This window comes from Drosophila guanche, unplaced genomic scaffold, assembly GCF_900245975.1.
Source record: "Drosophila guanche unplaced genomic scaffold, DGUA_6, whole genome shotgun sequence".
NCBI lineage: Eukaryota > Metazoa > Arthropoda > Insecta > Diptera > Drosophilidae > Drosophila > Drosophila guanche.
This window is the reverse complement of record NW_022995750.1, coordinates 2,441,110-2,455,194: the sequence shown is the minus strand read 5'-3', so window position 1 is coordinate 2,455,194 and position 14,085 is coordinate 2,441,110. Positions and strand designations below refer to the sequence as shown.

General features: G+C 49.7%; 1 protein-coding gene across 9 annotated transcripts in view; it reads right to left on the bottom strand.

Annotated features, from left to right (window-relative positions):
- Positions 1-14,085, bottom strand: part of LOC117586689 (putative transcription factor capicua) — a 45,946-nt gene that overhangs the window by 1,855 nt on the left and 30,006 nt on the right. For 4 of the 9 annotated variants that reach the window (XM_034276947.1, XM_034276945.1, XM_034276949.1 and 1 more), the window contains exons 2-15: positions 10,669-11,945; positions 10,458-10,598; positions 9,671-10,395; positions 9,391-9,600; positions 9,211-9,335; positions 5,767-6,627; positions 4,358-5,703; positions 4,078-4,291; positions 3,692-3,994; positions 1,298-1,449; positions 840-1,227; positions 432-762; positions 202-368; positions 41-133 (exon numbers count right to left, since the gene is read on the bottom strand). In XM_034276947.1, coding sequence (XP_034132838.1) covers positions 41-133; positions 202-368; positions 432-762; positions 840-1,227; positions 1,298-1,449; positions 3,692-3,994; positions 4,078-4,291; positions 4,358-5,703; positions 5,767-6,627; positions 9,211-9,335; positions 9,391-9,600; positions 9,671-10,395; positions 10,458-10,598; positions 10,669-11,790 — 6,178 coding nt within the window. In that variant the 5' untranslated portion in view covers positions 11,791-11,945. Of the gene's footprint in view, positions 1-40; positions 134-201; positions 369-431; positions 763-839; positions 1,228-1,297; positions 1,450-3,691; positions 3,995-4,077; positions 4,292-4,357; positions 5,704-5,766; positions 6,628-6,740; positions 7,037-9,210; positions 9,336-9,390; positions 9,601-9,670; positions 10,396-10,457; positions 10,599-10,668; positions 11,946-14,085 lie in introns of those variants that run through there. The other 5 variants (XM_034276952.1, XM_034276946.1, XM_034276951.1 and 2 more) reach the window with 5 other exon arrangements.

Below are 14,085 nucleotides of genomic sequence, written 5' to 3'. Positions count from 1 at the left end.
TACATAGAGGATATACATGGGAAAATGTTCATTTAATTACCCTTCAGCTCGTTGTTAAAGTCGGGCCCAAAGAAGCGCTGCGTTGTGGTTGGCGGTGCCGATGCGGGCTCATCAATGGAATCATCTTCGCAAACTAAACAAAAAGAACAGAGAAAACGAGTAAATAAAAGGGACTGAGGATGGTCTCACAGGAGGACTCACTTAGCTTCTGCACTGGCACTGGTGCTGTGTTCTTCTTACGATAATTGGTTCCGTAAACTCGCGGCGAGGACGGCACAGCTATGGCACTGGGCGACTGGCAATCCTCTGGCTGGAACTGCGGCAGTGCCTTGTATTTCTTCTCAAAGTCCACCTGCTTGAGTACACTGCTGTGAATGGAATAAACATAAGTTAATATAATACTAAAGAAAGGCATTCGCTCTGACACTTACTTATTCAATTCATCGTTCTTCTTTTTGTGTGCCACTGCTGCCGCTGTTGCTGCAGCCCCAGCCGAGACTCCCTTCAACGGAGACTTGGGCTGACTGTTGCTGTTGCTCGTTGTGGGCGTCAGAGGCAGTTGCTCATCGCTATTGGGTGTCGTCGTCGAGGAGGTGGGCGTGGGCAGTGCCGAACTGAGGCTGGAACTATTCACATGGCCAATGATGGGCGACGAGGCATCCATCGTTGTGGGTGAGTGCAGCTTTCGGCTGATGTGCTGTCCCCCGTTGCTGGCACCCAGATTCGCTCCAAACGAAACATTGCTCTCCGATTTGCTTTGAGCTATAGAATGGCAAAAAACGAGAATGTCATTAGTTCCGATACGATACCCAGCGCGTTTGCTGTAGGGATCTACTCACATAAATTCTTGCGCCGCTGCAGCGGTGCTCGTCCCAATTGTGCTGGCGTTGGGGCCAATACAAACTGCTGGCCATCTGCATCCATGTCGCTCTCATCGCCTCCAGCCGGCGCTCCTCCTCCTTCATGGCTGGCACGCTCTGGCGGTGCACTCATGTGATATGTCGCCGACTTCGGGGTGGAGGGCATCGACTTGTACGAGGGCGAACTCGCTGGCGGCTCTGCGCTGTGACTGGGCGTATACCCATGAAGCAGCATTGTCGGTTGGGCGCTAACTGGTGGCGGCAGTCCGTTGTGATTCTTGAATATATAGCTGCCCGCAAAGGCCTCCAGCTGCAGATGCTCTAGCGAAGGTGTTCCCGGTTGATGGGATCGCGGCAGCAAGGGGTACTATCGATAGAGAGGAATTCAATTCATTTTCACAATCTTTAAAGCATTCTTTCTCTTTCCATTTACTCACCTGACTTGTCATGGCAAAGAACATCTTTTGGCCTGGCGCCGGACCTGCTCCCATTATCTGCGCTGGTGCGGAGGCCGGTGGTGTGGCCATATTGGCGGCATGTCCCAGACTCATGGCCGCCGGCGATGAGGGCACACATGCCTGATGGGCGGCTGCAGTAGACAGAGAGACAGAGATGGTGGAGGAAGAGGTTGAGGTACAGGAGGAGGAAGAGGAGGAGGAGGGAGTTGTAGATGAGTTTTTGTTGTTCATGACACTGCCACTGCTGCTGCCGGCCACTGTTTTTGTGGCAGTGGCTGGAGCAGCCGCTGTTATGGTTATTTCATTATTGGCATTATTAGTACTATGATTTGCTGTTGCTGTTCCCATTTTCCCCGTCGCTTTGGTCAGCACAGTCAGTGTGGCGGCGCCTCCTCCCGCCTGGCTGGTCGCCGTGGCTGCCACACCCGCTGTCGCTGTGGCCGTTGCTGCTGTCAGTATGCGGGCATTCGCAGGCAGTGCAATCTTGTTGCACGCATTGATGCTGATAAAGGACACTGGCCGCAGGGTGGCTGCTCCCGAGACTGGTGTCCCCGCCGTGCAGCTACCGTGATGATGCTGCTGACTGTACGCATTGCAATCGGTGATCAGCAGCATTGTGGCTCCTCCGGTTTTTCCGACCGACTCCTTTTTGCCCGGTCGTTGCTTATCTTTTCCTTCCGTTTTTTCCTGCCCATCTTCGAGGTGTTCTTCATCGTCTTCCTCGTCCTGGCCATGCAGCGTGTCCAGCACGAGGGCATCGTACAGTATGGCCGCTCGACCTGTCCCTTTGTTGCTGCTGCTGCTGCTGCTGTTGTTGTTGTTGTTGTTGTTGTGATGACCATCTTGTTGTTGTAGGGTCAACAATTTTCGTATAATGGGCGTGGAATTATTGGAAAACTTAGTAAGGGCTTCGTTATTGTGTGTGGTAGATGTGGCTGATCCCACTGTGGATGCGGTTGGAATGGCTGTTGGAATGTTTGTTGTTATGATTGGTGAAGATTGGTGAACTTTCTGCTTGAAAAACAAAGGCGGCGGTGTATTGTGTTGATGCTGATTTGATGGTTGTGCTCGTATGATCGTGAAATGATTAATTGTGGGTGTCGGCACACGCGTTATGACCGTTGGTGGCGTCTCCACGCGGCGTTGATGCAAGTGCTTGAGCTGTTGGTGTGGCGAATGCGATGGCTGCAACGGCGTCAGGGATCGCACAATCGTAAACTGTTTCCGCTTGATGGGTGTCACAATTGTTGTTGTTGTTGTTGTTGTGGTGCTGGTTGTTGTTGTTGTTGTAGAGCCTGTGGTTGTTATTATGTTGGCCACGGGTGGCGTTGTGGGCGTTGGTGTTGGTGTAGCTCTCACTTTGGGTATGGTATAATGAATGATATTATCGAAATCAGCATCAGCATTAACACTGGCCAATTCCTGCATAAACTGCTCATCGTCGTAATCATCATCTTCATCCTCATCATCATCTTCGTCATCGTCCAGGTCTACCTCGTCGAGAAGATTTTCGACATCCTCATCATCCTCGTCATCGTTTTCATGGATTGCTGCTGCATCTCCCTTCGAGTTCTTTGCATTTTCCACTTGTTCTATGTTTGATTCATGGTGGATTTTAAATGGATTGGGGTAGATATGTGTATGATATGGATGACATCGACAGAAAGGAAGATTGTGATATTATTGTGGCGCGGGGAGGAAAGTTTTCAGTGTGAGTGTGTGAGAAAGTGAAAGAAACAGAGAGAAAGATGTTATGCCCGACACAAAACAAAAACCAACAAAAAGCTTTCGTTAGAAAAAAGGCGACGTAGGCGACAGGTGGGTGAGGGGGCGAGGCGATGCGATCGATGCAGGTGATTGGAACGTTTTTTTTTCACAAATTTTCGGTTTTTCGATTTTGGATCCACAACTCAAAAACTATAAATTAAATTATAATGGATATCTATATACAAAACACACAACACAAATCATAGTAGAAATAATGCCAATAGTTGTTCTAAAATCTTAAAATCAACTTAAAATTAATCAATAAAAAAATGATTAAAAATAAAATATAAATAAAATAATTATTCTACATTTTGAAGGGCTGTCGTGGACTGCCTTCAATTACAATAAAATACACAAAAAAACTCAATGAATTCCCAATCAAATACAGTGCGTTTCGTTACAGAAAGACAGCTAGGAGGTAGAATTTTCTTCAAAATGTTTGCATCTTTCAATAATAAAATCAAATTATGTCTGATCTCCCCTTTAGCCGTCTTAAAGTCTTGGAAACCCACTGTTTATTATTCGTTTCACTCCTTTTCCTTTCATCTTTAATCGCTATCCTTCTCAGTGAAGGGAGACTCCTTCTTGCTATTCCACACTACTCACCTCTCAGATCCGTGGGACTGCGATGCGAGTGATGCATCGGATACTGGAACTGCTTCTGGCTGAGGGCCGTCGCTGTTGGCACATTGAAATTGAAGATGGCTCCCACACCACTGCCGCCACTATTGGGCGGTGGTGCACTGCTGACCACACCAGATGCCGAGACCGAGCCCCCGTTCAGTTTATATGGCGATGGTGGCTCCTGTTTAATGTCCTCCTGCTTGATATGTGGCTGCAGTGTGGCTGCCTCATCGGCTTTGCTGCTGCAGCCCTTGGGGCTGATGGGCATAGACTTGAAGGCGCCGCCTGTACAGAGGAGAGAAAGCATACAAGAGAGACCGAAATGAGCATGGCTGAGTGGGTGGTTGAGTAGCGGGTGGTTTGCTCGCCTGTGGGTTGGAATGGTGTTACACCGATTGGATTCTTGGGACTAGTGTACTGTGTATAGATCGACATCTGGGGATATGGCAGCATGGTGCTCTCCAGCACCGGATGGGCCTTGATTGCCTTTGGCTTGAGCGTAATCTCGCGATCCCCACCAGCTGTTGGCGGTGCAGTCATGGCCTGGCCATTGGCACCAGCCGCATGATCATCCTGCGAGCGCTGCAAAGAATTATACAATTTAATTAAAATTCCCTTCCTCCTTAAGGAGGGGTTGTAATACCCTACCTGAACTTTCTCTTGCTGCTGCTGCTTGCGGTAATCGTAGGGGGCATCATCCATGTCCGAATCGTTCACACGTTCGCGACACTGCAGGTCGAGCTTCTTGGAGGGTGGCTCCTCCGTCAACAGCATTTGCTCATCCTCATCCGAGTGCAGTTCATTCTTGAGGAGTTTTCCTCCCTTGCCAGAGATCGTGGTGGGCGCTTCATCACAGGCGCTGTTGTAGTTGTCAATCGTCAGTGGGATGATGTCGCCCTGGTGTTCGGAGTGGCCCTGACCGCCCGGCGTATTGGGGCACATGTCGTGCTCCAGCGAATCGGAGCCATCCACCGAGGCCAGGCGCGATTTGGCATCGCCAGCGGCAGCCGCAGCACCAGCTGCTCCTCCTGCCTTGCCAGCAGCCGTCGATGTGGAGGACTTGCGGCGATCCTTGTTGCACCATTTCCATTCGGGATGCTGCTTGAAATGCTCATCCTTGACGACGGTCGCCAGCTCATGGTACTGGGCCTTCTGTTCCGGCTTCAAGGCATACCACCATTCACCGAGGATCTTGCTGACCGTTCGATTGTCCTGATTTGGATGTTTCTTGTGTACCATCTTGCGATGCTTCTTCGAGAAGATCATGAATGCATTCATCGGCCTGCGTATCTTCTTGTTGGCTGCCACAGGCTGCCCGGCCGCTGCTCCCCCTGCCGCTGTCGCTGCTGCTGCTGCCGCCTGCTGCTGTTGCTGTTGCGCTGCCTGTTGCTGCTGCTGCTGTTGCAAGGCGCTCAGGGATTGACTCCTACGCTTGGCCGCCGATGTGATGGGTGCTCCTCCATTGGCCCCGTCGTCATGGCACTCCTCCAGCTTGCGGATGTTGCTGTTGCTGGTGTACGTTTGCAGCCTCATGGCTGCCGTCTGCTTCTTTCCATTGGTTGTGGCCGGAGTGGGCGTTGGAGTGGATTCAAACACATCGTCGTCCAGCTGATCATCCTGCTCCTCCGCCACCTGCTGATGGGTTACCGCCGCGGCGGCTGCTGCTGCAGCAGCTGCTGCCACTTTGGCATCGTTCATGGAGCAGTTGAGCGGCTTCCCGGGCGATGACAAAGGATTGGGCACAATCATATGGTTGTTGTTGTGATTCAGAGACGTCTGCTGCTGTTGCTGCTGCTGCTGCTGCTGCTGGACAGCAACTCCTCCGAGTGGGCTCTGCAGAGGAGATGGCTGCTGCTGCTGCTGATGCATCATGACCACGCTGTAGTTGCTGGCGGTCGTTGTCGTTGTTGGTGTGGCCGGACCTTGGGGCGCCTTGGTCATGGGTGGCATTTGTGGCAGAATCTTGTACCAGGGATGGCTAGGCGCATTGTAGCCTGCGGGATAAGAGAGATTATGGTAATCTTCGCTGCTGATCCTACTTCTATATAGAATCCTACCGTTTTTTGGCAACACCTTCTCCTGCCCGTGTCCGTGTCCGTGGCCATGCACTATCGACGTGGCTGCCACAGAGGTGGTGTTGGTGGGCGTGTTGGGCTGATGAAATGAAACCGAAGTGTGCGGCACCTGCTGTTGTTGCTGCATAATGGACTGCACCGGCATGGACGTCACTGTCAGCTGTGTGGCATCTACAATCACGGGATGAAACGTTTGATTCTGCGACACAACCACGTGAGGGTGGGGATGCTGTTGTTGCTGCTGCTGCTGTTGCTGGCTGCTGGAGATGCGTATCACGCTGGTGGCATGCCCCACACTGCTGGGCGGCGCTCCAGGTCCTGGCAGTGCATTGAGGTGTGCGGCAGGTGGTTGTTGATGTTGATGCTGCTGGTGCTGGTGCTGGTGCTGGGGCTGTTGCTGCTGCTGCGGCGGTGGGGCATGCATAACCAGCGACACGGGCGTTGTTTGTGGTGGCATTGGCAGTGGTTGTGTTCCTCCTGCTCCTCCTCCTGTTCCATTTCCTGATGCTCCACTGTTGTTGCTGTTCCCCTCCCAGCCATTGTTGTTGTTGTTGCTGCTGCTGCTGTTGTTGTTGGTATTGTACAGGACCGGACTGGGTGTAGTCTTCCATTTTCCCGTATCCAAAGGGCCAATCGATGCCACAGATGGCACGGCGGCAGGTTGTTGTTGTTGCTGCTGCTGCGATTGATTGGTGGCAGCAATGGGCGTGAAAAAGTTCTGCCTGTGGTGGTTCGAGGACACATTGACCGGCGAGTGGGCGATGGCATTTAGCGGCGAGGCGCCGGCATGATTCACGGGTGATGTATACGATGGCGTGGCCGAGCGTGAACTGCTCAGGGATACTGTAAATAGAGACAGAGAGAGATCGCAATTAGTACTATAATTACTCCCTACAATCATTGCAGATAAATCTCTTCATAATCCATTTATGTAGATATAGGAAACATTTTATTACATAAGCACTGTAAATATAATTTCGCTCCCAGCTCGAAATCCTGGAACGCATTCATGACGTTCATCGGTCTCCTGTCCTCAAATGGAAACTTTCATCACTCTCTCACTTGCACATTTCATTGGAACTATGTATTGTACATATATATTTAGTACATACATACATAAGTATGTAGTTATATGTACAGATATTTCTTCTTTTTTTTATTGTATTTAATACACTTTTCTGTCGTCGTCGTCAGATTCGTTTTGTGCTGCATTCGCATCGGTTTGCTTTTTCGTTCTGTGTTCGGTTTTGTGTTCTGCTCTGGCGCTGCCTCTGGTGTGCTCTTGACAGTTTCCAACATAAAATGCGGTGCGGTGCGGAGGGGGCAGAGGCGGCAGAGCAGCAGCGAAGACGTCAAAAGAACGGCAGCAACAGCTCAACCAAGGGCAGCGACAGCGACGTCAGCAGCATAAATTGAGCGAGCGCCGTGCCGCTCTTGCTTACGCTCTTTATCGCACTCTTTCTCTCTCTCGCTCGCACTCTCCCGCATTGATTCTCCTGGCTTGAGCTGTTTACCTGCTCCGGGAATGTCTGTGCCTCTGTGTTAGTGTGCGTGTGTGTGTGTGCGTGCCGTGCCGACTGCTCTCAAGTGCATTTTTGTTTAGGTAAAAACGAATCAAAGGCAAAGCAAATAACAAGAAAAGAAAAGAATCTGTTGCGCTTCGCACGCAGAATTCCAGCCTCTGCCGCTGGCCCTTTGCTTTGTTTCGTCTCAAGTGGCGGCGTCGTTGTCGCTGCTGCTGCGATCATTGCGTGTCTACCTTTGCAGGTGAAGGGTATATTATCTGTAAGGTAAGGGACTCCAGCTTAGCTTTGATTTCTCGGTTCTAGTACGTTAAATGCCAGTAAGAGCATTCTGTCATCAAATTCTGAAACTACTGATCATTCATTTTGGCAATCATGTGCCTTACTAGCACCCTCTCTTTGGGGTACCCTGCCTCTGCAGGTGCCTAGGAATGCGTAAGCATCTCTCCGCTGCGCTCTGTCGACGTCGCTGCGTCTGGCGTGTAAATCACGCTGCGGTCACACTTTCAAGTGGCCCAGCGCCCAGCGACAGAGGCAGCCAGCAGCGCAACAGAGCATAGAAGATTTCTGGAACAATAGAACTCTTGATTCGGGGATCGGGACAACGGCCGACCCGTCTTCTCTCACAGACAGACACCTTTCATGAAAAGCGACAAACGACCTTTGTTGAGGTGTGTGAAATGGTCAAGGAAAACACAACGGCGACGTGAACAGCCACGGCGCTGGCACAATAAAATTTTATGATATGCATTTTTATGGTGAATTGGAAATGCATCGACCCCGAAAGAGCGCATTAGAGAGATGAGAAAGTTTCGGCCAAGGAGACTGCCCAAAGTGCGCTACCAATTCCAAAGAATGTTTTTTTTGGGGTCTCTGAACTGAATGAAAGGCAGAATGGGCCTTCCCTTTGTTCAATATGCATTCAAAATGCATTTTAGTATCGGATTAGAGGATGGGAATGTGTGAAAATGATATGCCACATTAAGTAGCGTGCATTAAAAGTTGACCAGCGTGAGTAAATCTTTCAAGTAGCGCACCCAAAACAACAGGAGATGAGTGTATCAGCTTTAAAGATACCTCACATAGTTGAAAGTGCGCTACCATTTCCAAAGAATGTTTTGGGTTCGAAATCCGGTTATGCCCTGAATGAGAGAACTTGTTCTTTCTTCTACATTTCCTAAACACATTTTAGTAGGGGATTAAAAGGGAAGGGCAGCAGGAGTGGGAATATGACGTGTTGACTTGGTTCGAAACGAAATCAAAGAAATCTTTCTAGAAGCGACTCGAAGTGCAGGAGATGGGCAAATTGCAGGCTTTCAGACAGCTTAAAAGCTATGACTATGAAAGAATGGAACTTGGCAGCGGATAATGAATAAATATTAATTCTTTCTGTTGTCAAGCAGACTCCAAAACGCTTTAGCCTTATGACTAATCCTAAATTGAAATTGAGCATTTCAGGGTGCCTAAAAAGTCGACCAGCCTAAATGCAAAATTACACAAATCTTTCCAGAAGCGCCGCGTTAGACAGAGCGAACAGATGCACTGAAAGCCTTTCTCTATCTCTCTCTCAGGCTCTGGCTTAGGCTTGCTCTCTGCCCTGCCCTTTTCACGAGCACCCTCTGTCCGATGGTGTGGGTAATTGCGTGAACGGAGAGATAGATTAACAGTTAAGCTGGCGCTGGTGTGAGAGAGCGGCGCAGCAGCAACGGCAGCGGCAGCAGAGGCTGGAAAGACCAGCCTTGAAATGAATTGCAGTTCAAAACTATGAATAAATTTCCACACAAATTCCAATTTTAATGCTTTTATGAGGCGGCTCTTAGACTCCTCTATCTCGCTCTCTTTCTTTTATTTTCGTGGGTCATAAAAAGTCAAAAAGGTGTGAGGACTATACAGAGAGACTTACCTAGCACTGCGGCCGCATCGGTGTCCTCCTGATCGTAGCGACCCTTGACCCGATAGTTGGGCGATGTCTCCGAGTCACGTGAGGTGTCCTCATCGATCTGTGTCTTGCTGCTCGAGCGACTATCACTAAAAAGGGTTTAAGAATAAGTGATGGATCAGTTGAGGGAGAAGATCTACAAACCTCAGTAGGCGATTCGGACCCGTGGACGAGGGCAGGGCATTGTTACCCTTCTGATTTAAATGCCTCGAACAGAAGCCCCTCCTCTGAGATTCCTTCGTGCAGAGCATACAAAGGCGACGCCACTGCTTCCCATTGTACTTCTTGCGCACGCCGGACTCCGATTCCACGATGTCGCCCTTCTTGAAGCGATGCGGCGTAGTAGCCTGAGATCTAAAATAGAGAGAGAATGAAGAGAATTATCAGATGAATGCGGGATATAGAGAGTGCGACGACAACCCACCTTGGAGTTGCTGGATGAGATCGTGGTGTGAGCCTCTGATCGAATAGACTGGACGTACTGCCGCGGCTCTGCATGCTGCTCCGTTTGCTGCAGGCGCTCATCTTCTCCGTGTCCAGGTCACCGGCAGCCGGCGAATACCCAATACCCACCACATTCAGCTCGTCGTCCGATTCGTAGTCGTCGTAGCTACGCGACGCCTGCTGCTGCTGTTGCTGCTGCTGCTGCTGCTGTTGGGTTTTCAGGTGCTGCTGCCCATTGCTTCCCGGAGAGATCACTATGTCCGGCAGGCCGTTCACCTGCACCGCCGTCTGCCCCGTGGCGCTCGTCTGTTCCACATGGCCTCCCAGCCCCAAGGGCGGTCGCGCCGCTGGCACCACTCCGCTCTGGAACGGTGACGTTGCCGTTGTCCGGTAATACTCTTCTTGTTTCGGATGCGGTTGTTGCTGCTGCTGCTGCTGGGAGCTGGACGTGGGTGTGGGCGGAGCTGTGGGCAGCTTGCCATCATACCGTGTGGCCACAAAAGTGAGTTGCGTTCCTGCGCCCACCTTTGGGTACACTATGTTGCCACTGGGCACGGGCATGGCCTCTGCTACTGCTGCCGACGTCTTCCGCTTGCCACTTGTCGTCGCTGTTGCACCCGAGGGGGGCGACAGTTCGCTGAGCTCATCCCACCAGGGCGGCTGCAGCAGACGGAGATCAGCGCGACGCACAACCTTTGTGGGGGCCTAAGTGGGTAATTGTAAAGGGTAAATCGATGTAGGAGCATTCCTAAGCTATAAGCACATACCGAATCATCACCAAACAATTGGACACTATATTGCTTTGTGGCCTGATTGATGTCCGTGATGATGCCCTCCACATAGACGAAGCTGCCAGAGCTGCGTCCCTCCACACGCTGTCGCACACAGACCCGGGCATCCAGCGTGATCTGAGGAGAGACAAAGAGCAATCTAAGTAAAGGATAAAGATTATTAAGGGGGCGGGTGGGTGGTACGTACATCTGCCATGGGTGGACTGGCATCGAGTATCACATGATATCGTCCATTGTGGAACACATCCGGATAGAGGAGCAGTCCCAGTTCGGTGGAATCGAATTCCACGAGTATTGAATCGGGTTGTGCCTCCTGCACTTGTCGTATAATCCCTGGGGCATAATGATTATGGATTTTGGCTAGGACACGGGTATTGTTCCACTCGCTGAGATCGAGTAAGGATTGTTGTTGCTGCTGCAACGACTGTTGTTGTGGCTGTGCATGTTGCTCCTGTACATGTGGCTGATTGTGAGAGTTAAAGATAAAACGTTGCTGTTGCTGCTGCTGCTGCTGCTGCTGCTGCTGTTGGTAGTAGACAGCCGTTGTGGGCGTGTGTGTGCGTTGCTGATGATTGATTGTTGGGGCATGGCCATTGTTGCTGCTGCTACTGTTACTTCCGCTGCTGCTGCATGCCACATGTTGCTTGTAAGTACTACCACCGCTGGCATGTTGCAGCGGTGATGCAATTATAATACGTTGCTGCTGCTGCTGCTGTTGCTGTTGCAGCTTGATATCGCTGGCGCCTGCACCGCAATTCAATGGCGACGGATTCACAATCATGCGATGTAGCTGCTGCTGTTGTTGCTGCTGTTGCAATGTTGCAACATTGCCATTGGTCGTCTCGCTGCTGCCATTGGTTTCAGCCGATTTATGGTGCTTCTGCAGCGTCACAAGATGCTGTTGCTGCTGCTGGGGATGCTGTTCGGCCTTGTCCAGCTCTGCTGGATCAAATTTTCGCTTCTTGGGATGTTGGCGCGGCTGAGGTGGTGCCTGTTGCTGTTGCTGAGGTGTGGATGTTGTTGCAGATGCATGTAAGTGCGGCTGAAACAGTACATGTTGCTGTTGTTGCTGATGTTGCGTTGTTTCTGCTGCTGCTGTTGTGGATGTGGTTGTTCCTGTTGTTGTTGCTCCTGTGGCAGGTATCAACATTTTGTTGGTGGCAACAACAAAATGTTGCTGTTGCTGCTGCTGCTGCTGTTGTTGTTTCTTGTTTGTTATGACATAAGTTTCGGTTGCGGCAATTGCTGCTGCTGCTGCTGCTCCTGCTCCTGCTGCATGTGTGGCTGTTGCATTGGCAGCGCTGAGCATTTTCGTTGCTGCAACATGTGCAACATGTAGGCTAGTGTTCTATGCTGTGTGTGTGTATGTGTGTGTCTTCAGTGTTGCTGCAACAACAACACCAACAACAACCACTGCCTCATCGAGGACTGCTGCTGCATCCTTCCGTCTTCACGATATTGGTCCTGGAAAAACGAGAAAATTTGTTAATTAAGTTGACAACAGAAAACCATTAAAATCAACGACGTCGCCGTTGTCGATGTCATTTCATAATTAGTGTAATCCGCATCCTGACAACTCTGACATCCTGCCACTGCCCAATCCAGCAGGATGACCCGCAACCCGGCACCGACTGGCGCCCGTCCCGACGCCGTTGCCAGGCAATAAAATTCAATCTCGACACAAATACACGCTCCACTATAATCCTGCCACCCCCCCATCATCCTTCCCTTTTTGATACCCTTTATGGGAGATGGATTTATAAGGACTTTGATGATAGTCGCAAGTGGCAGTAGGGGGTGCAGCCTTATCTCTAGACTGGACAGACATATGATCCAATAGTCCCAGTTGGAATACAAATCTTTGAAATCTATTTGATAGCTTCTAGATAACTTTTTAAATATATTTATGGCTTTCATAGTCAGAACTGTCTCTGAAGGAAGGGTACCAAAAGCTTCGACTCCGAAACTGTAGTTTCTCATCTTTTTATCTCTCTCTCTCTCTCTCTGTCTCTCTTGCATTCTCTCTATCCGCTCTCTCAGTCACTCTTGTTTCCCTGTGTATGTGTGTGAGTGTGAGACGACGACAACGGAAACATTTTAATTTGCACAGACGTCCAATGGTCTGGGTCTGGTCTATGGGTCTATGGGTCTATGGTTCTGGTTTCGGGTACAGGGCCGAAGGGCCTGCAGCATTGCCAGCATTAAAAAAGAGTAAAAATGAAATATAAATGACACTTGAAACATTTTATGCCAAAGCCACACACACACACACACACACACACACACAGTAACGACTGATAGACAGAAGGAGGGACGAACTGACGTACAGTTGCATAAAAAGTCAAAATCATCTGGCAACCACAAATACACCCACCCAGGCAGACAGACAACAGACGCACATACACTACACCAGAGAACTGCAGCAGCAGCCTCGACTTTGATGAACTTGTGGCAGGGCCGTAGGTGGCCGTGGGTGCAACTGCGAGGGAAAGGGTTAAAGAGGCTTTGCGAAAAAGGGTTAAAGAGGTTCTGGGCTGCGGGGAAAAGGGTAAAGGTGCAGCTTTATGGATTATACAGTCGCCTACGCTACGAGAGAGGCGTTTCTGGGGGGAGTGACACCTCTTGTTAGGCGCAAGAAACGGATTGCTTAACGACATTTGTCGGGAAAGGAAAATCCACTCGTACGAAAATTTGTATTTAAGGTCTACAATTTTCAAGATCTTTTAGAGATATTTTACTTTCTATGTTTATGTAAAAAAAAACCTCATAACAAGATAATTTACATTTGAAATTATTTTTAGATAATTTAATCCTTTAAATTCCATTTTATATATATGAAAAATTACACAAATGAACCCAAATATTTATTTATTATCCCCAACCTCTTCCCAAAGAGATCTCTATTATCCCAATCAAATGAGCACGAACTCTATAGAGACACACCCAATCGTATCCCGCAACCCAACACAGCCCAACTCAATAAAAAAGGGTTGGGAGTTGCATTTCTAACTCCGAAACAAACTGAAACCGGGTTCCGTTTCAATTAATTTCAAAAGTGTTGCATACTTCTGGGCCTGACACGTATACGTGTGCGCCTGTATTTGTGGCAGTTGACAACACAGCGTTGCCATATCACTCGCTGTTGCATTCTGTGCGGACAGAGATACGGCTTATCAGGGAGGTGGCAGAGCAGAGAGCTCCTCCTTTTCAGCCAGCAACCAAGAACCAGAGCCATTCTCTAGCCTCTGCAATTCTGCATGCACTCTCCAACCCTATCCCATTCATCTCCATCTCCTTTTTGTGTCGTTTGTGTGTAGGCGTAATTGCGGGAAATGACTGCCACGCCCATTGTGGGCTAGCACACACAAACACACAGGCAGGACAGGGACACGGACACGGACACGGACACAGAGAGGCACGAAACGAAGCTAAATTGAAGCAACGTAGCAACCAGAAATGAATCAGAAAAAAAGGAGGCAAAAAGGAAAGGCCTTGGCCATATTGTGTTGCCGCCGCCGCTGCTATTGCTGTGTGCGATGGGAGGGACAAGTGCAATGATTGCTTTATTTTTTCTCCTCAACTTTTTTGCACTTTTTAAATACCC